Source organism: Colletotrichum fioriniae, assembly GCF_027942845.1.
Source record: "Colletotrichum fioriniae strain IMI 355084 chromosome Unknown scaffold_1, whole genome shotgun sequence".
Classification (NCBI taxonomy): Eukaryota; Fungi; Ascomycota; class Sordariomycetes; order Glomerellales; family Glomerellaceae; genus Colletotrichum; species Colletotrichum fioriniae.
Window position 1 is genome coordinate 3,374,858 of NW_027076837.1, and position 23,806 is coordinate 3,398,663.

The following is a 23,806-nucleotide window of genomic DNA, read 5'->3' on the forward strand; positions in this document are numbered from 1 at the left end:
AGGTTTCAGTCTTCACATTAGCTGATGTAAATTACACAACAACCCGCTACTATAAACGTTTTTTTGCGGAAACTGTAACCACGGCCGGGAATCGCCGCCCCTCGTTCACCACGACTCTACACCTTTCACTCGCAACTGAAGCTCGTGGCATCCTTCAGGTTCCCGGTTCCTTTGTACTTGATAGATTGGGGATAAGGACAAAGATTCCGAGTCGTGTTGATACCGTCCTGTGTCGTCATAGCAAACAAGGTCCCTGGCGCCCTGCCGGTTTCGACCCAGTCGACGAGAACAGAGAGCGGCTCAACAGGGACGGGGCCGTACCCGCCACCACAATGTCCCGCCCCCGGCGCCAAGAACAACCGATAGAAGCTCTCCAGAGATTCTACACCACCCACCCTCTCTCGAAGTCTGTCCCAAAATAGTGTCGTCCCGAGATGGGTGATGAGCGGATCACCCATGCCGTGCCAAGTCAACAGCTTCCCGCCAGCTTGCTTGAACTTTGTGAGATCGGGATCATCGGATCCGAAAGTCTTCGTGTACTTTGCCACGGACTGGTTGAATATGTCCTCAAATTCTGCAAACGTGAGAGATGCGGTGTCGAGATCCGGATCCTGAGCTACAAAATATCGCATCCATGCTTCGGCCGCGGCGAATGGCACCGGCACGGTGACACCATCAACCGTCTTCGTATTGGCGAGGCCTGTGAAGGGCGCGCCTGGCGGGTTTCCATACCACAAGAAGTTGCCTGTTGTCGTTCTTGAGCCTTCAAGCGTTTTCGCAACGACTTCGGCAAAGTCCTCCGTTATCACGACAGGTCCACCGGTATCAGTACAGTTGATGCTCTGCCCAATGAGTTGGCTGGTATCAAAGTGGCACTTCTCAGGAGCTGAAATGAGGCCATCCTCTGCGCCATCGTGAGGATCGCACTCCGCAATGATTGCCTTTTGATACTCCGAGAACACGCACTGTGGTGGTGCAGCAATGTTGCCCATGACCACCGACGGCCAAAAGTCTGCGGGGGACAACTGGGGAGTGTTGATGGCTGGGGCATTGGCCAAGACACCATCGAAGTCATAGGGACTGTATTGAGCAGCGAAGTAGCCTTGCCGTCCACCCTGGGAGCAGCCGCTGTAGTAAGAGTGGTGGGGTTGGGTACCGTAGAACGCCTTGACTGCCTCTTTGCCGATAAGTGCCATCTCGTGGATGGACCGTGTGGCAAAGTTTTCGATCAATGGCTCGTTGATGCTACCGTTGGCTCTGAGAGCCCATTGACCAGAGTTCGCGTCAATCGTGTGGTTCAGCGTCAGCCCGGCATCCGTAGAGCCGGCAGCAAATCCCTTGGCGACTGGACCAGCGAGAGCTGAGGCAAAGGTACCCGCAGCAAGACCGCCACCACCAGTGGCGAGAAAGCGGCCGTTCCAGACATGTTCAGGGGGTAGCCAAACGCTCACAAACACAACATCGTCTGCGCCATGGTGGTTGAGTGTCAGAGTAAAGTTGCAAAAGTCGAATTTCGATGTTGGGTCAGTAGGTAGAACATAGTCTTGGACCTCGTTGCTTTCGGTAACTATGACATTGAAGCCATCTATTGGCGATATCTCGAGTTTGTTGCAGGTCAGCGGTTGGTGATGAACACAACCTTTGGAAGGCAACCCAAGAACCCTTTGGCCTAAGATCCATGTCGTCAACAAAAACCCGACGACCATGATGAATAGAAACACCAAGAGTCAAGAGGAAATAGCAACTGAGAAAAATTTCCCTTATTACCTTCTCACAAGAGAAACAGCCATCATCATGTCACTTTTATAAATCATCTTCCACGCATTCCTCGTAGACTCCATCGGACCAAGTACATGCGAGGGGAAGTGCGAGCGAGTTGCATCGCGGAGCTGGGTAACATTGCGGGGATCTTACCATCTATGCCAAGTGAGCTCCCCAATTTTCCATTCGAAGCGGAATCTCCCAAGTCTCCCATGCACTTCCGGAAGGTGCTGGGGTGGTGCTCAGTTGCGAGAGCAAATGGTTGCGATGCAGCGCCCCATACTGACCACGTAAGTAGGCCAGCCCAAGGGCTAGACGTCTGCATTGAAGCCATCATCATTCGCGAGCCAGAATGCCGGGTCTCTTCTCCCGAGTAAAGGGATAACCAAGTCTTGGCTGGCGTCGACCTAGCGATTGCTAAGGTGCGGTTGATGAGCGGAGGTTGAGCTACTGACACATGGTCCGAGAGTCTGCGACTCTGACTCTAGCGCCCTGACTCAGTGGCGTCGTTCCCCCTCCACTCTCATGATTGGTGCTCAACGAATCATCAGACTGCTTATGAGACTTTGCATCTTGCAAGGCACATTCTGGGAGCCCGGATTTGGTGCTAATCGTGCAGGAAGAGACCACGTCCCCCGCACTACCCCGGATTACCCCGCATCCAACCTATCTCTCGGAGCTGCTAGGTGTCGAGCGGAATGGAGGCTTGCTTTGAGGCTTGCTTCGGTCTGGATTAGGCCCATGGTGGTTGATGGAAACAGGTCACCATCGCATTCTGATGGATATGTCTGTCTTGGCGGTGACTCCTGTCGAAGACCCCTGTGAATACTTAAGAGAATGATCAGCATGCCTTGTACAATGGATCTCGGATTTCAGCTGTGGCAGAACTTCTGTGCCTTGCTCCATCTTTGTACAACTTCAACGGAACAGAAAGAAATCAACCATAATGGAGCCGCGAAGAGCCTCTGGTGACCTTCACCGAGGAGATGAAGAGTTCGGTACTCGTACCATTGACGAAAAGACTCATGATTCGACTCACGTGGAGGATGTGAAGGGACGAGATGTTGGCCAGATCTGTGGACTCACTGAGGCCGAGCAGAAGAAAGTCATGTATGCCAACCTGCCAAGTCCATCATATGCAATCAGGAATTCTAACTCAGAACTCAGCCGTCGCATCGATATTCGTCTACTTCCGATTCTAGGCATAATGTACTCGATTTCTCTCATCGACCGAACGAATCTCGGCCTTGCTTTGGTTGCGGGCATGCAGGAAGATCTAGGGCTGGCTGTGGGAAACAGATACACTGTCATTGTGATGGTGTTCTTTGTTGCATATATGTCCGTCCGTTGAAGATGTTCCAGCGATGATCGAAGTTTGCTAACGAATACACCAGTCTCTTCGAAATACCCAGTGTACGACCTTTGTCTTTTCATTGATTCTGGTGGCCGCTTAAGCTGATCGCTGTTCCAGAATCTCGTACTCCCGAAGGCAGGACCCGCAAACTGGCTTTCGTTCCTCGGTGTAGGTTTTGGCGTGGTCCTGATCGGCATGGGCTTTACCAAGACCTGGGGTGCGATGGCAGTCTGTAGAGCTCTTTTGGGAATTTTGGAAGCAGGTTTTCTGCCAGGTATAGTTACTTCCCAACTAGTTGTGATGCCGTGTCTCGGCGATGGAAACAGATCTAACGTTGCAAGTTCAACAGGTTGCACCTATTTGATTACTTGCTGGTATACCCGCTTTGAAGTGGGAAAAAGGCTTTCCGGGTTTTGGATCCTTTCTGTCCTTGCCAGTGGCTTTTCTGCAATCTTTGCATACGTCCTGACTCTTCTCCGGGGAAAGAGTGGACTAAACGGCTGGAGCTGTAAGTTGAGAGCTCGACAAGCCAATTGAAAAGCGGTAACTTCGTGCTCATCAGATATAACAGGGATCTTTATCATCGAAGGCGCAATCACCGTGGTTGTGTGTGCTCTGGGCTGGTTCATCATCATCGACTTTCCAACCCAGGCTGGCAAGTTCCTGAAGCCAGCAGAGCAGGAATTCATCATTGCCCGTATCAACCAAGATCGTGGAGATGCCGAGGAGGATCACATTAATCTGGCCAAGATCTTGCACCACCTCAAGGACTGGAGACTGTACTTTTGGGCATTCAATCTCATGGCCTCGACGCTCCCCGGATACGCTTACTCCTACTTTCTTCCAATTATTCTTCGCAATGGTATGGGCTTCAGCAGCACCCAGGCGCAACTTCTTTCCGCGCCTCCTTATGTCCTAGCAGCTATTGTAGCCTACATCTCCGGCTATCTCGGAGACAGGTACAAGATTCGAGGGCCTATCATTGCAGTCCATCAAGCTTTAACTGCCGTCGGAATGCTGATCACCGTATACGGCAAAGCTAATGGTGCTCGCTACTTTGGAGCATTCCTTGGTAAGCCTATCTGCATGAGCCGGAACTGATTATGTCCCATGACTAACTTCAGTAACTTCTAGGTATCGGATTCCTCCAGTTTTGCGTCCCGGCGTGCTTACTTTCCAAGCAAACAACATTACTTCGCACTCAAAACGCGCTGTCTCAAGCGCAACTTGTCTCATTGGAGGCGGCCTCGGTGGCATCATTGCAAGCACAGCTTTCATGTCAAAAGAAAGTCCTCACTACACTGTAAGTTGATGCATTGCCAAAATCTGTTTGAACGGATTGTTCTCTGACCAGCTATTTCGAAATCTAGACCGGCATCTGGACAACTTTCGCCATCTCTATGGTTAGCATTACAATGATCATCATCATGGATATCTACTTGTGGCGTTGCAACAAAGCAGCAAAAGCAGGGCACCGCAGGAATGAGGGCATGGAAGGCTGGCTGTATACACTGTAATACGATAAACACCTGGTTTAGCCTAACTTGATGTTCTCAATCAACTTCTTTCGGGTATGATACAGCCTGGTCTCGAACTGTAGGCATATCTCGATTGAGCCTGTCTGTTTCTCAATTGCCTAATACAAAGTCGTTGTGTTTTTCTTGAGTCTTGCTCTTTGTTTGGGTCTAAAGCCAGGCGACAATAGTTGACAATGTTCTTTCAGGGAACATTGAGCCTTGAACATTGTAGGTAGGTTCTCTTTCATTCTCGTCAAGTCTTTGACTGCATCATATCGGCTTTGGTTGCCTTAAGGAAATTGGTTGTCTCGATGTTCAGCGTTGTACTATATCATCTTGGTCAAGTGGTGTTAGACTCAATCAAAGTACGCGACTCGTCTTCACATCGCGTATATATCCAGCAAATCCTTCGGCCTTCTTCGTGTCCAAGTGTCAAGTTCTTAACAGCTCCCACATATCTTGACTACCTACATCCACAACAAGCACGCTCGTCACGCTTTCAGAACAATTGCCATAACCCGATCCATTCGCAACCCTACTGCCAAAACTCCTTCCTCAACAAAATGTGTCAAGAAACCGAGATCTTGATTGTCTGTTGCACAGAGAATTGCCTCTCTGAGAAGAACGGCATCCGCCTTCCGCTGCTGCGTCTCATGCCCACGCCAGAGCCTCTTTACTACCTCTGTGAAAAGGCGAAGGAAATTGGATACCGCACAAACGGCACTCTCCTTGGCCTTCCTCTCATGACGATCTACCCAGATGAGTGCCCCGACGTGGCAAGCGCTAACACGTTCCAGCTATGCCTTTCCCACGCCGTCTCGCGCGAGACTTCGCAGCGCGCAGGCTTCCTCATCCAGTGCAAGGAATGTTGTAACGCAGGCCATGCCCAGATCCATACCCTGAGCGACCGTCCAGCTAATTTCCCTCAGTTCAATTCCCGCCCACGGACCTTTCCCGCTGAGTCTTCCACTGAGTCCTCAACAGAGTCTCCCCCTTAGGAGAAGTATTTTATGAGTGATTGGACCTGTTGCGCGGTTGGCGAGTGCAGTGATCATGAGCTGTGTGAGTACCGCGTGGCTGCTATCCTGTGCGGGATGTCGACGCAGTCTCAGGAGGCTGAGAAGGCCATTATCGACGCATGCAACCAAGAGACAGACGAGGGTTACGATGGCGACGTCAGCGATAACTCCAGTTAGCGGAAAGTATTAGGGTTGCACTTGGTGAGACACCATATCTCGGGACTCGGCGGCCGTTTGGCGTGAAACAACGTTTTTGGTGGAAAGTAGAATTTGAGAAATGGATTGATTTGTGTTTAGAATAGATCGTTCAATTAGCATGCATTATCTTTATTCTCTCTCGCCACAATGCCTCGTCTTCTTGTGCTTCATATAGTTGAAATTGTTGCGACAAGTTCACCAACCAATGCAACCAGATCTCACGATTGACAGCACTGGCAGAGCCTGGTTGTAACGGCTGATGGCCATGGACGCTCTTCCTCTTGATATCCCCTACAGTGTTTTGTCGTTTGTTGTAGAATGAAATAAAGGCTGACCAGAAAGACAAAGAAAAGAAAGAAAGGCAGAGATGACGTGCAATTAGTTCAACCCACTACGCAAAGCCGAAGCCAGCACCCACATGGTGCGCGGGGCGGGCTTGACGTGACAGCGAACTGACGTTGTAAATAGTGGACGCGCTGAGAATGCCGATGTAGTAATGAAGAGAGTCTTAGCGACGTCAGAGCACATGGCGGTGGATGATACCCACTTGTCATGGGGGATCAGCAGCAGCGATGGAATGGCTAAGCTTTCAAGTTGGTTGGAAATTGGAGCAACGGCGTCCATTTATGAAATCATCGGTCTCGGTCTAGGAGTGCTGTCAAGTGCGGTTCCAACGCAGCATGTCTAAGATATTGCCATCACGCGGAGCCTCCAGCACGCTAAAACTCGGTTGCTGCTTGGAATCCACGTCTCCCTCTGCTTCGTATTCTGGACGCATGGTTGTGCCTGTTGGTGGTGTTTCCTGCGTCAGAAAATAGAAAAGAAAATTTCGTTGGTGTGGAAAATCCATTAACAAAGAAAAAGGGGCACTGGGGTTAACCCAAACAACTGGGACCATCCTGTAGCAAAATCCTCCGCCGCATTGGCATCTCATGTCAAGGGGTTCATGCGCTGCCATCTGACAAGTTGAACGCACAGAAATGGCGTTCGTGCTGGCGCAAGGGAGCGGCCCGAAGAACTCATGCACAAAGGCAAAAGGGCCTGGCAAACGGGCAAACTTTTGCAAAAGCCTTACTGGGGGGCAGTAGGCAGGCAAGTAAGACTAGAAAGGATTCCATTCCCATTTGATGTTTCCTCCACTTTCTCGTATCCGAGGCTCCGTCGTCTTTGAACATTCCCCCCATTCTTTGCGCCCGGCTAACCCGGCCACGCCGTCGTCTCGCGCCGAAAGCCAGATGACGAGGTTTTGCAGCGCCTCCCGTGCCACCTAGGCACCTTAGAGAGCTGAGCTAGACCACATTGGCGAACTGCCGGCAGCCCACCACGCGGCCAGTTGCAGTCATTGACACCGTAGCAAAGGTCCTGCAGGGTGAGATTGCCAGGCCATTTGGAACCCCCTCTCCAACGGCTTCAACGCTCTTTGATCACGTTGGTTCCCTAGAGGCTTCACTCGTGACTCGCGAACATGGCCTGTGGTGTGCAGCGCAGGGTGCCAAAGAGGAGAAAGCCCTTCTTCAACTGACAACAAAAGCGCCGGACCACACGGCATGGTCCCATTGCCTGTGGAGTCGAGAAACGGGGCCCTTCGGTCACTTCGCCCTCAATGCGACGGCACCAAGTAGCCCAGCCCGCTGTTTACAGTGCTTAGCGAAAGATGGTGCCTGGCATTGACCCTTTAAATTTGGGTTGGTTGTGGTGGATCGCGGCTAGCTGTGCCCGAGGGATGCGTTCATCGCCCTCGTCGGTTTACGGGTCAGTTCCTGACGATAGACAATTGCCTTGGTCTTCGTCGGACTATTTGAAGTGGCTGATACCCACACACTACTGCCTAGTTTCTTGAGAGGGCTTTCGCGATGGTGTCGTCTCGTTCGCCCAGCTCTCGACCCTCAAGATGAGGTTTTCAATCGCCAGCATCATCGCCCTAATTACCCCGCTGACGCTCGCGGCCGACTCCCTTGAGTACAAGGCAACGCCAGCGGGACAAGTTATCAAAGATGGTGTCAAGCTGAGAATACTTCCCGTGGGTGATTCTATCACTGTGGGATATCTGAGCAGCGATGGAAATGGCTACAGGCTCAAACTTGATGAGGACCTCTCTGGTATGTTCACTCACCGCGCATGAGAAGTTTGAACTTGAACTCCACCACCATTAGGCAGACAGAAAAGGCCCATATCTGACAGCCATAGCAGCCAACGAAGTTGTATTTGCCGGTACAGTCTCTGGTGGAAACATGAGCGATGGATACTATGTTAGTCAACAGAACAGGTCCCATTTCCACGACCCCAATTCTCACAAGTTGCAGGCTGCTTGGTCTGGAAAAACGATCAAGTACATCGCCGACAACGTAGGCCCATCCCTGGTTCAAAGACCCAACATCATTCTCCTCCACGCCGGCACCAACGACATGAACCCGAACCCGGCAGTCTCCACCGAAGGCAACGACCCGGCCGCTGCCGCCGAGCGTCTGGGCTCTCTCATCGACCAAATGATCACCGCGTGCCCCGACGCCACTATCCTCGTCGCCCAAATTGTCGACACCTGCAGCGCCGAACAGGAACCCGCGACAGTCCAGTATCAGAAGCTCATCCCGGGCATTGTCGAGCAGCGCAGAAACGCCAGCCACCACGTCCTCGCTGTGGACTTTGCGGCTTTAGGTACCGGCATTCTGAGAGACGATTGCATTCATCCGACGGATGAGGGTTACCGTACAATGGGTGACTATTGGTACGACTTTATCGCGCAGATTCCCAAGGATTGGGTCACTCAGCCGATAGGCGATGACCCGGATCGGTCAAAGGATGAGGCTGCGCGCGCGAGTAAGAGTGTGTCAACCAGCGGCGCCGTGGGCTTGTCTTCCCAAAGCTGGGTAATGGTTTTAATGATGCAGTTAATTATAACTGTCAGTATAATGTGTCAATGAATCTAAGTAATATGATAGTCATGAATAAGCGATTTAGTTAAACCAAATCATATAAGAAGACAAGCCCGAATCCTGTGAGATTACTGGGTAAAGTAGTCTTGTCAGTCCCTTACACAGACTGCCTCGCCGGACTGAACTCTGGGACTTGGCATTGATGGATCCGAAGGTACGTAATATGCGACATTCAGCTGGGGTTCCCTCAGAGTCAGCGAACGACGTACTTATGTCAGCGAAACATTCGAGAATAGGCTCTTTTGACGCCATGCAGTGTCGTGCATCTTTCACCATATTTACAGTACCTACCAGACTTATAATATAAATCGAGCAAAATTATCAAACAAGGATAAGCCGTCGGCCAAACAGTCTTGGTCCATTTTCAATGTTTTCCCACCGGCGCCTTCACCGTGACCATATCCCCGAAGCCTATCGCTTAGCTCCCAGGTCGTTATGCACCCAACTCGTGTAAAGACTGGTGTAAACCAGGATATGTCATACACCGCGCCCAGCGGCAAGTAAATAGTCAAGCTCTTGTACCTAGTGTTCATGCCTCTAGAGATCACTACCGACAGATCCGATCGTCTAGTTGCTTTCTGACCCTTCCTCATCTCCGCAATTGCCTTTAGCTTCAACCAATCTTAAGTGCATTTGTTTACGATTGGCTGGTGAACCAGTCCAGCCAGGCATAGACTGTCATCATGGTGAGGCTGACCCCGCGATTGCACGTCTGTAGATGGAAATTATGATGGTCTGTCATCCTTGCGGGCTTGCCTAAGAGTGGACGAAACATCGTGATGAATGCGGGGTTGCTCACCTTGCCCTCACTGATGGTGGTGTACATGCTTCGCACATGCTTCGCACATGCTTCGCACGAGGAACCGTAGACCCCTCACTTCGACAACTTCATGACATCCGGCCACATTGACTCCGCCGAGTTCTATAAAACGAGGGGCAATCCGCATGGCTTGTCAGGTGGATAGCGCCTAGAACTTCTGACTGAAAGAATCGCAATTGGACTTCCAATCACGCAAGTTCATCTTATTGACATAAATTACTACGAGATGTCAAGCAGACAAGATCACGGGTTGAAGGAACACGGTCTGTCGGACGACGCCGTGGCCGCCGGTCATGACTTCATACACGAAGCAGAGGTAGAGGAAGAGAGAGTAGGCCTCCAGCTCGGATTGACAGCAATGCTTTTTGGCTGAAAGATCTCTAGAGACACAGTGGAGACCCAAAAACGATGCCGTCGATGGCTTCGCAACAGAAGAAAGGCGTGAACCTCGAGGAGATGCAGCCGAGTAATCCCATAGGGGAGGATAAAGCTAGCAAAAAGATGTGATCGCAATTTCTTCTTGATGAAATCGTGGTCTTAAGGGCAAGGACTTTTGCGCAAGGCGTTTGCATACAACCAGATTGCAGTTAGGGTTCTTGGTCAATGAAAACTGTTTCAAATTTCACGTGGTCAATAAGGCAAATTCGAACCCTCGTATCTTGTCGGAGTTACCTGTACTGACATTCAAGGGTTTGTTCAACATTAGCCGCGTGACCTGCTCTGCCCGTACGACGCAACTAATCTTAGGAACTTGATCCTGAGAAGTGAACTTTCATAGATGTGCGATATCACTTGCGTCGATACATTGCTGGAATTCTCCAAGGATGCACTGTTGCAACTTGTCGTTGTTACTGTAGCCAGGCGGACGAGTAAGGTAGCCGAGACATGTTCCACAATCGGCGCCGTTGCGTCGAGGCTTAGGCCGACTTCGGACATTTATCATCAATCAGCCGTAAAAGCCATCAGCCCGGACCGGAGCCAGGCTGCTTCAACACATCACTGGATGTCGAACAGGCCCGGCAGCATCAACCTCACATCGCACTTATCAAGCACTCGTCAATCTCACAGCGTCAGAGACACGACAATATGACGACTCCCTCGCAACACTTCGTTGTCCTCGGTGCCGGCGTCATCGGCCTCACCACCGCACTGACCCTCAGAGCCGAGTTCCCATCCGCAAAGATCACGATCTTGGCAGAGTACTTCCCCGGCGACTACAACATCCACTACTGCTCGCCGTGGGCCGGAGGTAATTGGTGCTCCTCGGCCAACGACAATGGCCTTCTCGAGTCCTTCGACCGCGTCGCTTTTGAGCGATTTAAGAAGATTGCAAAGAGCGCACCAGAAGCGGGGATCAAGAGCTCGCCGCTGCGAATGATTTTCGACCAAAAAATCGAGGATGCAGGAATCCTTAGTATAGGAACTGGCAAGCTGTGGTACGATGACTTGGTTGGTGGTACTGTGCCACTTCGTACGGACGAGGTACCTGACAAGGCCGTGTTTGGGCTGGATGTGCCTAACACGTTTGTGATCAACACTCAAATCTACTTGCAGTGGTAAGTTACACATTAACTCACCCATATCTCGTGATGCGCGGAGATTCTGACTCCCCCAGGCTTCTTGAGCAATGTAGACAGAGCAACGTCGTTCTGGTCCGCCAGAAGATTGGCCACATCAATGAGGCTCGCATCTCTTCAGATGTCACCACTGTCTTCAACTGCACAGGCTTAGGATCCTACTTCCTCGGTGGAGTGGAAGACAAGTCCATGTATCCGACTCGAGGGCAAACCATCTTGGTCGAGCAGCCAATTCAGCCGCTCAAGAGGATGTACTTCCGTTCACCTCGAAGGGTAGACAACGACACCACCTACATCTTCCAGAGGCCTCTAGCAGGCGGCGTTGTTCTCGGCGGATGTCGACAAGACGGGAATTGGGATAAGGAGGTTGATCCCGAGTTGACAAAGACTATCCTCCAGCGTTGTTGCGCCTTAGCCCCAGAGCTGGGCAAGCCCGAAGACTTGAAAATTATCAAGCATGGCGTCGGACTGAGACCGAATCGTAAAGGCGGGCCGAGAATCGAGGCTGAGAAGAGAGACGAGGGGCTTGTTGTGCATAATTACGGAGCATCTGGGGCAGGATATCAGGCATCTTGGTGAGTAGATACGAGGATCCAGTCTGTGATGATGACGCGTTGCTAACTCGAGCGTAGGGGAATGGCAGCACACGCGGTGAAGCTCGCAAGATTAAACCTCACAAGCCAGTCGCCCTCATCGAAGCTTTAGGGCAAACGGACACACTCTGAATGACTTATGAACATGGCATCAACGAAGTCTCCCATACAATCGAAAAGATCTTATTATGATTCATGACATTAGATACTAATAAATACAACTTCTGACATGAAGCCTCGAAAGATTTAAACACTGGGCCACTTGTAGTTCAACCATTTTTCGAGTGTGCCGTTCCAAGAACCACTCCCTAGCTGCACGTGGACCCAAGCATCGACGAAATGCTTCCATACAATATCCCTCGGGACCGCGTAGCCAAGCTCCTCGAAGTTGAACGGTGCGTCAGGGTTGGCAATGCAAAGCTCGCCCTCGTGCAGCTTGACCTGCAATTCGACCTCAATCAAGTCGGAAATCATGGCATCAGCAGTGCCGTCCAACACAGCCTGATATACCGCATTGTTATCCTCCACCATGACGATCGTTGCAGACTTGAGATTCGCCCTGTCAAACGCCTCATTGGTCCCGCCGGGATTGACGGCAACCTTGACACCGGCCTGATCGAGCGATGCGAGGTCGGTGTACTTGTCAGCATCGGCGCAACGGATACAGGCTGTCTTGCCGACTCTCTGGATCGCCGTGGAGAAGAAGGCAGTTCTAGCTCTGGCGAGGGTCAGGCTGACGCCGCCCATGGCAATGTCGAATTTACCAGCGGACAAGTCGCTCGTGATGTTTGCCCATTTCGTCGCGACGAGGCGGGGAGGCTTAGGCAGGCCAAGGGCGTTAGATAGAGACTGTGCGGCATCGATGTCGGCGCCGATATAGGTTGTGTTGATTGCTGTTGTGTTCGGCAGGGTCGTTTGGTTCGTGACGAGGTACGTGAAAGGCTTGTAGTCCCCTGTTGTGCCGACGTTTATGTATCCGCGAGCAAGGATGCTGTCAAGGACAGACGTAATATTGGCATACGACAGAAGTGGTGTTGTTTCGCCAACTTGAGCTTGAGCGTAGGCGCTCAACGTGGAAGCGCCGAGAAGCGCTGATGCCCAGATGTTCACCATTGCGACTGAAGATCAAACGGGCAGAAAGATTCAATACTGGACGCGAACGAACATGAGACGCAACAGCGAATAGCCACAACTTTTATTGTCATCGTCCAGGGCCGATCCCGGGGCCCCGCAAGCTCATTTCGGAAATCGGAATAGACTCTTATCATCGGCTTTGAGTGTAAATTGCGATAGCGATAGCGAGTAATTTGTTATTGGTCAATTGGACCTGTCAACTCATGCCAAGTCCTAACTAGTTGAGCAGCTTGCGCAATTCGATTGTGCTTGAGTAAGGTAAAGACTTGTGTAATATTCTGCCCGGCCTTTTAGACTCTTTACAGGGAACGTTGTTTTCGATGCCAGGCGGGGGTTGGCATCGTGGGCCTAGGATAGTCTTGGCTGCATCAACACGTTGGCATATGGCGGATCCACCTATCAACCAGGGCTTCCCACGTTGTCGGGTTTCCTCAATGTTACAAGTAGATTCCTTAGACGCGACCGCCTCCTGACAAGAAACCCGATACCCTTAAGTGAATTTCGTGAATTCTCATTACCTCCAACCCCAAAACACTGTTCAGAAAGAGTGAAGAATGCCAACAGTTCAGCCTCAAGAGTTCCGTCTCTTCCCTCAGCTTCCTCTAGAGCTTCGTCGAGCCATTTGGGATGAATGTCTACCTCGCGTCCGCGTTGTCGAGATAAACAAACCTTATAAGGGAGGATATATTTACAATGGATCGTTGTCGAAAAATGTCGGATTCGAGGAGTGCACGCATCGAATGACGTACAGGCTCAACTCTGTCCCTCCAGTCATCGCAGCCGTCTGTCGTGAATCAAGACAAGTTGCGGGGTTTCCAGTCCCGCGAGATGAGGAAAGGCAGACAGAGACTGCCGCACTTACGAACGGAGAGCCAGTCGACTTGTGGTTTGATCGGTCCCCGAACAGGAATATTGTATTTCTTGACTGGGATTCAAGTTGTGGCCATTATTGGTCAGTTCGTCCTCCCATGGGGCCCTTCAGATACCTGTCTCCTATCGCGGATCGCGCCCGAACAGTGTGCATCACAGGAGAGATCCTGCATACACTCTTCCCGCCTTTGAGTGACCAGCGGAATTTCCGCACTCTTTGGAGCATCCAGTCTTTCCTAGTTTGTCAGAAAATAGTCGCCATCCACGCTGAGATCGATGCTGCAATGCAATCTGGACTCTGGGGACTCAATGGTGAGGAGCGCATTGGTAAGACTGCACTAACTCAATTGACCCTGTTTTCTGGAACTAACTCTGAATTACAGTCTTGGTTTCTGTAGAAAATCGTGAACGAATAGAGCAGTACGCACACTTCAACAACATCTTTGGCTTCAAGCAAGATGCTGCAACCAAAGACTTCTTCCAGAGGTTTGATGGGGACCCAACGCAGTGGTCAGTGCAGCAAGACCTACTCACTACCTGGAAAGCGAGGTTCCTGCTGGGACGCTGGCATGATCAACAGGCTGAATTCGGCTTGCAAAAGGCAGAAGACTGGGATGTGACGCCAGTCCCTGGGCTATTCGGAGTTGTTGATAGCGGATTGGAGAACTGGAAGCTAAAGGAACAAAGCCAATGGGCAAAGATGACGCTTCCGTCAGTACCAAGAATCCAATGGGTGTACATGTTCCGCTTATGTGTGGACAATTGCCACGTCAAGACACAGTAGATGCCTGTAGCATATTTTTTACTATTTCTCAAAGTTCCATGCCCTTTTTGTTTCTCTGAATGTCTATTTATTCATAATAACACGGTGTGAGACTTCAATGTTACCGTGTGCTCATCGGGTGAGGAGTATCAGGTATCGACTGGTAGGATTTACGGAATTCATGACCTTTTATTTTCAAATGGACTTCGGATGAAATGCTAGCGAATGGCGATGACGAGCTCAACGGTCAGGCAGTCGACGTCTCTCGGTCCTCAGGGTGATGCACTTTACTTGCTTGTTGAACAATGCTTCGGTATCAAGCCTAAGTCTGCAAGACCCTACTGGTAGAATCAGGGAATGACTTGAGCTACGCTCACGCCTTTGCACGAACCCAGCCATAATGGAATGAATATGTCGGCGGGCTGTAGTTCTCGAAGCCACGCAAAAGTATCAAATCTCACCAACACGATGTTCCAGCGGCTTGTAAGTCTGTAACTATGTCGATTTTCCTTGGAATTTCTGATCGACAACAGCAAATCTTTCTTAACAATCACATAAGCCGAGAAAAAGTTCTGTAGTATTGTATATCTGGTATTTGAGACTCGTCTGACTAACGCTACAGGCGTTATGCCTCGGTTGGAACCAACAGAGCCTAACCCCTGTCACCTCATGTACTTACTGACACTGGTCCTCTGTTGGTTCCTCTCTGAACGTGAAAACCAGTATTTACCTTCCGAAAACCGCTTAAATCCTGCATTTCGTGTGACCGCAACGATGGACCTCATTCGCTCGCGGAGACGGAGGCGCTTGCCGAGATCATGGAGTGGATAAACTTGGAAGAAGATTCAATGGAGCACCCAAACAGCTTACTTGAAGTGAGGGGCAACTCCGTGCTCCACGCGGTCTTTATTTCCTTCCTGTCATTGAACATCATCCAGATTCTATGCTGACTATTTTATCCGCAACATTTCACATCCACCCGTCACGAATAATTGGCAGAACTCAAGCGAAATGCAGGCTCCGAACGTCGCGGCCGCGGCAGACGCCACTCCTGCAAATGAGATTGCGGCGACTGTAGTCGCTGATAACCATGTGAGCTATGCCGCTTCCTACTTACGATCATGTCAATGATCGGAGACATTGAACGATCCAGAAGTGAACACATTTAGGAATTAGCATTTGGAGAAAGGACTAGCGTACTGATATGAAGTGCAGGATGAAGGCATTGACGCCGATGGGGAGGAAAGCTCGCAGGCAGATATGGAGAGGTGATTTCCACTTCGGCGTAACTCTCAGAATCGCGCATTCGATATTACTGAAGGCTGACGTACGAGATTCGATAATTGCAGTATCCGCACTACCTCTACGGCGTCTTTGAGCGAAAGCATCACTGAGTACCGTCGCATACATGGCCGAACTTTTTCCCAAAAAACGGATTACTGGGGTCCCAACGATGAGAAGCAGAATGAAGCGCTGGACATTGCGTAAGTATAAACGTTGTCTGCCAACTGCACCCTCAGTGCAAATGGAAGTCGTGAGATCATCGCAGCTGACGACAATGTCTCTACTACAAGTCACTATTGGGAGATCGTTTTCTTCGATGACAAACTGTTCTTGGCACCTATTGGTGACAGCCCGCAAGTAAGCAAGCTCACTTTGATCAGATCAATATTTATCTGGTTTCTAAAAAGCCCCATAGAAAGTCCTCGATCTTGGAACTGGAACTGGTATCTGGGCTATGTGAGTCTCCAGATTTATACCCGAAACGTAATGTACTTTTCTGACACCCAGAGTCTAGTGACTTTGCCGACGAATTTCCGTCTGCTCAAGTTACTGGTGTCGACATCTCTCCCATTCAGCCTGGCTGGGTTCCTCCGAACTGTAAGTTCCAAGTCGACGACATCGAGCAGCCGTGGACGTGGTCCGAGGACTTCGACTTCATTCATATCCGCCACCTTGAAGCCAGTATCGCGGATTGGCCGGCCTTGTACAAACAAGTTTTCGACCATCTGGTTCCCGGAGGCTATGTCGAAGTCAAGGAATTCGATATCACGACTCGGTCGCAACTTTACGGTGACGATATCCCTAAAGACCACGTCTTCAATCGATGGGCGCCGATCTTTTTTGAGGCTGCCGATAAGCTCGGCAAGACGCTGACCCAGACCCACAATCACGGCATTGCCACAGCTCTTGAAGCAGTCGGCTATGTCGACATCGTCGAGAAGAGATATTCCATCCCCATCGGTGCTTGGCCCAAGGATCCAAAGATGAAAGAGGTTGGCGAGTGCAACTTGCTGTACAATGATCAGTCACTTGAGGGATTCGCGTTGTTTTTGCTCAAGGAGATCATGGGGTGGGAGTATGCCGAGATCATCGCCTTCGTTGCCGAGATGCGCAAGGCCCTCAGAGATCCAAAGCTCCAAGCGTATTTCCACCTGTGAGTCAATGCCACGATACCAATCTCCTATATTCTATGGCTCGAAACAGACTAACCGCGGGTTCCAGCCACATTGTTTACGCACGCAAGCCCGAGAAGCAGGAGCAAGCTCAAGCCGACGCCTGAAAGCCAGTGAGTACGAAAGATCACGGGTTGACAACCATATTGACCACAGATGGATACCTCCAGCTCTGATAGATGTTGACGGGTCAAGCTATGGCCAGCATGGGGCGGCAGAAGCATTGAGGTTGGAATATAGAGCGCATAACAGCACACAGGATGTATGGAGAGAGAAGACCTTCAAATTAGAGAACATACTTTCCAGCGTACCAAAAGTGTGATGAGGTGTGAAAGGCACATGCCCCACAACCGACTCAGGTGGTAAGCCCATGGAATGGGACCCTCGCGGCGAACTTCTATAACGTCCTGCGCCCAAGGCCCAACATGAATGTTGTTGAACGAAGGTACAGGTAGCGTGCAATGGTGGTGAATTGCTTGAACCAGACCAGAGATATGGAGGTGGGTGGAAGCCCCTATTTTACATTTAGTGCTCTCAAGCCTCTATCAACCACTAGTGGGTCGTACACCTCAACAAATGTCCTGTAGTTCCTGAAACAAATGAACCAGTGTGACAATTAATCTATCATTCATAGTTTGAATCTATGCTGTGATCTCATGCACTACTCATTGCTGAGCTTCTTATTATGAGAATGGCTAATCAGATTGTGGTGTTCCCTATGTATACATCAAATCTTGCTGATACGCTCTGAGGAAAGAAATGATAGCGGCAGTCTACTCAAGATTGAGTTCTGAACTGATTGGGTCCAAAATCATTGATCTCAGATTGATGCTGGTGGCAAGGGGATCTCAGTCCTGCGGTGCGCCTTGAGCAGCCCAAACTCGCAATACCCTCACATACGACCATACCCATTGGAAAATTCGGGATCCCGTCCGCTCTCCCATAGACAAGCCAATGAGGGCCGGATTAGTAGTTGGGTCGGTGACGACCAGCGAATACCTGGTGTTGTATGTTTTTGGTTTTGATATCTCAAGTCTATAGAGGATTAAGATCGCTCCGGAGGATTAGTTAGTTTCCGTAAGTCCATCAAACTGTATTTGAAGTTTTTTCCCAGGTATATCAGGCTCCTTTTGTATAGCCTTCATGGTCGGATCCTTAGCTTAGGCATTCTTCGAATGAGTTGCCTAGCAACTGTAGTGACGAAAAGGTCGGCCCTGTTGCGTTCATTGCTAGTCCTGTCAAAGAAAAAGCTCGCGGCGAGCTGTTCCTGCTCGGCGAAGTATCGTGCGACGGTCCGAAAGATCGTAGATTTTCCAATACCCGCAAGGCCCCTCAACCAGAAAATGCGTTTACCATCTGGATCACTAGCCCAGTCTATGATTTGTTGCAGCAAGTCTCTTCTTGTCTCGGGGCGGCAGAGTGGCTCTGGCTCGTTGTCATAATCATCAAAGGCTGCTCTTTTTGCGGCAGGAAGACCATTGAAGTCTAACTTGTCTTCTACTCGTAATGCAATATGTCTAGATAGTACACGTCAGTAGGAGTCTTGTTACTTGAATGGACAAGCGAAAACTCTGGCTGTACGCCTGAGTAGCTCGTATGAAGAATGACTCACAAGTGGTCAACCTGTAGTGCTGATGCGAATGACTGACACCATCCTTGCAAGTCAATGATCGTCTGCTCAACCTCTTTGCTTGTGAAAGGCCACTTGAGGGATTCGCTGATGACCCTCGGTCGGCTAGTGTTTGACTTAGTATCAAGCTTCGTTACTAGCTTTTGAAGTCGCTGCTCGTATTGCTTTATATCGTCTCTGAACTTCTCCAATGCTACTAGCTGACGCCTCTGACTTATATCTGTGTTCCCTCCATCTAAGAGTTCTTTGACTTGTGAGATGTTCCGACTCAAGGCGACACTTTCAGCCTCCAGCTTCTGTATGTCGTCCTTCGCGTTGCAGGCCTGATTAATGTAATCGCCGCACAGAAACCCGAGCTTGAACGACAACTCGACAACGGCTATGACGTTAGCGACGACGCCTAAAGCTTCCATGATGACCGGTGACGGTCGCCGCAGAATCAGGCTGGCAGCATAACAGGCCTCAACTCAATGCGAGAGAGGATAACAAGTGGTAAAAGATGCTCCAAAATTGACAATAGATTCGCTTCGGCTCAACACTTCGCTTGTGATGCCGGGAAGATTGTAAGATTATGAAATGCCGAGGACGGAGAAGAGGGCAGAAGGAGCGGAAGGGGAGGAGGGAAGGGAGGGGAGTAGAGGCAAGAAAAATGGGTCATAGCTAATGAATGTAGGCGTCTGCGTAGAGATCCTCTTATACAGCCCTGCCTCGCCGCAGAAAGGTGAAGATAATTATTGATCTCCACCCATATCAGACCACCCTCACTGGCTGAACAATCGAGGAGTGGGCATCTCGCACGCACCTGGTATGGTATACATAACAAAATTTGCGGCTGTATTTGAACTAAGCCTGCATTATATTATAGGTAATAACGGGTTTTAACTCTTTCCTGTTCCCTCCTAGACCAACGACATGATCATAGCCACCCAAGAAATATGCTCCATGCCACCACAAGCTCATGGCCGCACCAGAGAATCTTACACGCCGATACCCATAGGTCAGCCGCTCAAGGAGCAGGTAGACAAGCTGTCAGACTTCTTCAGTCGCTCCAAGACTAGCCAACCCACCTAGCCGTTCACTGAATACCGTTGCTTCTACAACATCCCCGAACTCTTCCTGGGAGACAGAAAAGTCTGCTTGGACAAAAACCTTTGCTCATCTTGATCTGTGGAAGAGCGAATCTGAAAGTCCTGTCCCGGTTTTTCCGTGATTTGTCAGTTCTTCGAGTTCCAGCGTTCCATGTTGCGCATCAATCTTCTAGCTCTTCTTTGGATCTCGAGTTTCCACGTTGCGCGTCAAATACGCGAGTTCAAATGAGAGCAGAGCGCGAGCAACGATTGCACTGCAAACGTATCTGAATAGACAGTTGCGGGCATCAGCCTGGTTGGTAAGCAGCGACCCAGACAACATAATTGTTCCCATGAGGACCTGCAACGTCGGTGCAATTGACAGAATCCATGTTGCAAGCACTGATAACAGTATGCAAAATTTCCCCTCCCTCTCCTTGAGTTGCAATCCGGCCTCTTTCTTGTAAGCCGCTGAACGCCACTCGTGAGAACACCATCGTTGGAACCAGTTGTCCTTCAAACCATGGTCTCCTTTTGACGCGTGCACCTTGAATCGTAGAAATATTCCGAGAATACCAATCAAATGAATGGAAAATGAGCAGTACGTCCACCACACTGGGTCATTGACATTGTTCGCCGACATGAAGAATGCCCAATGGCCGAGCTGGTATGCAAGCAACGCCACATTTGCAGCCGCACCCAGCGCCAAAGCATACTCAACTAATAACACCATGGGTTCAGACCAACGAAGAGATCCCCTGAAAACTTCCACCGGGATCGGTGGGTCTACTGCAGTTGTGAAGATGGTGTCGTCCGGGTTGCGCGGCCAGGGTGACGAGATGGCGAGCAGCAAAGCAAGAAGAGGCCGACGCGTGAACAAGAGGCTCGTCTCGGATGTGCTAGGCCCAAGGTTTTGGAGAACCGTTGGAGCGAGACCCAGCGTGAGTGCAGCGGCTGCCGCTTCTCCTTTTCGTGTCTCCGTGAAGTCCTCAAGTATGCAGTCAACCACGTCCCATTTCGGTTGACCGTTGGGGTCTTGTGTGTAATTGTGCATTTGCCCGGAACAATTTCCTTTGAGGGCATCTTTTATGAGACCATCCCATCCTGGGAAGAACTGTTGAAATAATAGACTCTGTGCGGGAGCCAAGGAGACGTTTGCGACGATGATGAGGGCAATCAACCAATGCCAACGGCTGAGGGTAGAGCCACGCATATTGGAAAGGGGGGCACGCCGACACCGGCGAAAGAAAAGACTGCTAGAATTACTGTGAAAAGGCCTCAAATTTTGTTGGTGGGGGGCGACAAGCTTCTTATACTGGAAAGCCGCAGCCTGATCTGTATTGAGACAGCGCAGCCTGATTGACTATCGCAACCCCTGCCTATCTGTCGTTGAAAACGGGACCCTCTCCGCGTGGGGATGTAGCATTCCCTTATTGGTATATTCATCTGCATCTCGCTGGAACCGGCATGTACGTCGCGATATGGTCCTTCGGAATTTCCACAAGACGTGACCACGAGAACGGTGGCAACGAATCAAGCATTGGTGAAGCTACGCCTGATCTCGGGTTACACGTAGCACACACCTCATGTGCAATAGACTCGTGTGGAGTCCCGGCGGTTACGGTACCCCATGTTTTGTCCTTTGAGAGAAAGCCCGCCATTCGTGAATCGTGGGTGTGGTGTTCTCGGCCTACGCCATCACCAAGCCAGCCAAGGAGGAAACCCTTTTTTAGCCCCTGAACAACTTCCTGAGCTTCAGCCTCATCACCTACGAGCCTGGCGGCTGAGTGACTAGCAATCATGGAGTCCGAGCCTGCAGTGAATCGGCGTCTTCGAGGGTGCGACTGTAAGGAGATTGACGTCTGGGGCGGTGACGCCTGGTACGATGCCCAAATCGTCGATGACGACGGTATAGCGAACGAGCGGTTCAAGACGCTGGCTGAAAGACTGCCGAGCCCCTTCAGTTGGTTAGAAGTCAATCCATCCAATTACCCGCCGAACTGTGTTGCTCTGACAGCATTCACGAATCAAAGGGAAGTTTCATCTGAAAAACCGCCAGGTTTTTCATCCTGCGTGATCACATCCTCACTAAGCCTATCACAGTCAGCGGCGTCTAACCCACGAATTAGGGCCATACCGTAATCAACTTGGTCCATTCACATCAACATTAATGGAGCGAAAAGCAAAAGATCGCGGAAGCCAACCAATCTGTTACGGCCAGCTAGTCGTAGGGGTATGTTTGTAGAAGTTAGGGCTGCGATACTCAGTAACAGTGCGGTGTGCTTACTTTGCAAGACAAAAGTACCCCCGTATATATCTAGCTCCCTAGTATACTTACCCTTAATACCTACTAACGCCTTAACAGTTTCTTTTAATATATTAGTACTTTTTTAATCTTATTTATTAATTATGTTTATAATTGCGCATTATTAATATATAATATTATTTAATATAACTATACTAATTAAATACTTATTTAGTTATAATAAGTAATTTTGTTTAAAGCGACTTTAAAGTAGTATTTATTAAGAAAGTAATAAGAGAATAGCGTTATTTCTTATATAGCTTAATAAGGTTATTTTAATTTAATATAAAATTATTAGAGTATATTTATAACCTAAGAAGGGTGCGTATATTCGTTAGCTTTTATAACATATTAGTATTACAGCTAGCTAGTTATAATAAGTATATTAGTAGAAGTTAAGGCTACGATAACTAAATAAATAGTATCGTAATTATAAATAGCTTCCCTAAAGCTATATTTATAAGTCGTAAAGTAAGTAAGGCTTCGGTAATTAATTATAGTTTTATTAAGAAGAGTTCTTAATAAAAATAGCTAAAAGCGATTATAAGATTTAATACTAAGTTAATTATTAAAGAAGCTATAGGAAGTCTATCCTTAAGCCTAGCTCGAGTCTATACTATATATAAGTCTCGTTCCTAAATATATCCTTTATCCCTTAGGTTATCCTTAATTAATCTAATTTAGAATAATTATTTAGCCCCTAAGTTATATTAAATTAATTTAATTTAAAATAATTTTTTATTTTATTAATATATAACTTATTTTATAGTTCTTTATTCTATAAGGAGTAGCCGTATCCTTATTTTATTTATATATATAGTATACTATAACTACTGCGGTTAGTAAGTTAATTTCTAAGTTAATTATATATATTAAGTTATAATATTAGCTTTTCTTTTTAAAAATCTAGTCCCGTAGACCTATAAGTAAGTAGTCGTGTTTTAAATTAGGGTTTATTAAGTTTTATTTTTTATAAATATCCTAATACTATATTAAGTCGTATTTAAAAAACCTAATTCTTATAAAACTTATTATAATAAGATTAAATATAATTATTAGGCTCTCGGTGTCCTCGTAATATATAAAAAAATATAATATAATACCATATTCTTTTTTATTTTTAATATAACTACGTATATAAAATAAACTTATTTAATTCTAAACGCTATAGTAAGTACGCTATTTATAAGTTATTAAATTATAATAATAATAATATAGTAAATACTTATAAGTTCCTCTTTATTTATTAATTATCGTAATATTAATTTATTATAATAAATCGTTATTTTAAAAAAAATAAAAAAAGGTAGAGTATAAAGAGTAGGAAGTAGAGGAGGCTTTAAAGGTATTATAAACCCGATTAATAACTACTCTAGGTTATTTATTTTATTTAAAGAAATAAAAACGTTTTTTTAAAAGAGCATAGTTCGGATTTTATTTACTATAAGATATAGTTAATTAAAAAATAAGAAGCTAAAGAGAAATCCTTAAAAGTATAGGAAATACGTATTATAAAAGATCTAGCCGCTTAGGGCGCTCTAAATAAAATTAATTAATCTTTTTTTAGTATTAACTTTATAAACTTAGGTCTTCTAGTTATAAACGAGCCTTCTAAGGCTTAGCTATTTTTTTAGTAATTATTTAGAAATTCTTAAGCGTTTTAAAAGTTATTATATAGCTCCTATATATTTTTTTTATATCCGTAGTTCTTTTTATTTAATTAAGAATTCTTGTGTTTTATTCTTAACCCTATAGTTAATAATTTATTTAATTTCGTACTCTAGTTCGTTTAGTTTTATAATAATATAA

The 23,806-nt window shown here is 48.2% G+C and overlaps 6 protein-coding genes across 6 annotated transcripts; 4 read left to right on the forward strand and 2 right to left on the reverse strand.

The window, feature by feature from the left end:
* Positions 1-125: 125 nt before the first annotated feature.
* N0V96_000853 (uncharacterized protein) lies at positions 126-1,706 on the reverse strand (the record flags this gene model as incomplete). The annotated part of the gene is made up of 2 exons (XM_065756055.1): positions 126-1,598; positions 1,701-1,706. 2 exons carry the CDS (start codon positions 1,704-1,706, stop codon positions 126-128), a joined length of 1,479 nt encoding a protein of 492 aa, XP_065615295.1.
* Positions 1,707-2,707: 1,001 nt separating this feature from the next.
* N0V96_000854 (uncharacterized protein) lies at positions 2,708-4,216 on the forward strand (the record flags this gene model as incomplete). The annotated part of the gene is made up of 4 exons (XM_065756056.1): positions 2,708-2,871; positions 3,156-3,174; positions 3,233-3,332; positions 3,687-4,216. The coding sequence occupies 4 exons, from the start codon at positions 2,708-2,710 to the stop codon at positions 4,214-4,216; spliced, it is 813 nt and encodes a 270-aa protein (XP_065615296.1).
* Positions 4,217-7,740: 3,524 nt separating this feature from the next.
* Positions 7,741-8,811, forward strand: N0V96_000855 (uncharacterized protein; the record flags this gene model as incomplete). The annotated part of the gene is made up of 3 exons (XM_065756057.1): positions 7,741-7,948; positions 8,037-8,666; positions 8,789-8,811. The coding sequence occupies 3 exons, from the start codon at positions 7,741-7,743 to the stop codon at positions 8,809-8,811; spliced, it is 861 nt and encodes a 286-aa protein (XP_065615297.1).
* Positions 8,812-10,688: 1,877 nt separating this feature from the next.
* N0V96_000856 (uncharacterized protein) lies at positions 10,689-11,758 on the forward strand (the record flags this gene model as incomplete). Its single annotated transcript, XM_053193158.2, has 2 exons — positions 10,689-11,158; positions 11,218-11,758. The coding sequence occupies 2 exons, from the start codon at positions 10,689-10,691 to the stop codon at positions 11,756-11,758; spliced, it is 1,011 nt and encodes a 336-aa protein (XP_053049276.2).
* Positions 11,759-12,018: 260 nt separating this feature from the next.
* N0V96_000857 (uncharacterized protein) lies at positions 12,019-12,885 on the reverse strand (the record flags this gene model as incomplete). The annotated part of the gene is made up of 1 exon (XM_053193157.2): positions 12,019-12,885. The coding sequence occupies one exon, from the start codon at positions 12,883-12,885 to the stop codon at positions 12,019-12,021; it is 867 nt and encodes a 288-aa protein (XP_053049275.2).
* Positions 12,886-16,004: 3,119 nt separating this feature from the next.
* Positions 16,005-17,102, forward strand: N0V96_000858 (uncharacterized protein; the record flags this gene model as incomplete). Its single annotated transcript, XM_065756058.1, has 6 exons — positions 16,005-16,023; positions 16,089-16,180; positions 16,239-16,279; positions 16,338-16,420; positions 16,502-16,976; positions 17,045-17,102. 6 exons carry the CDS (start codon positions 16,005-16,007, stop codon positions 17,100-17,102), a joined length of 768 nt encoding a protein of 255 aa, XP_065615298.1.
* Positions 17,103-23,806: the final 6,704 nt, after the last annotated feature.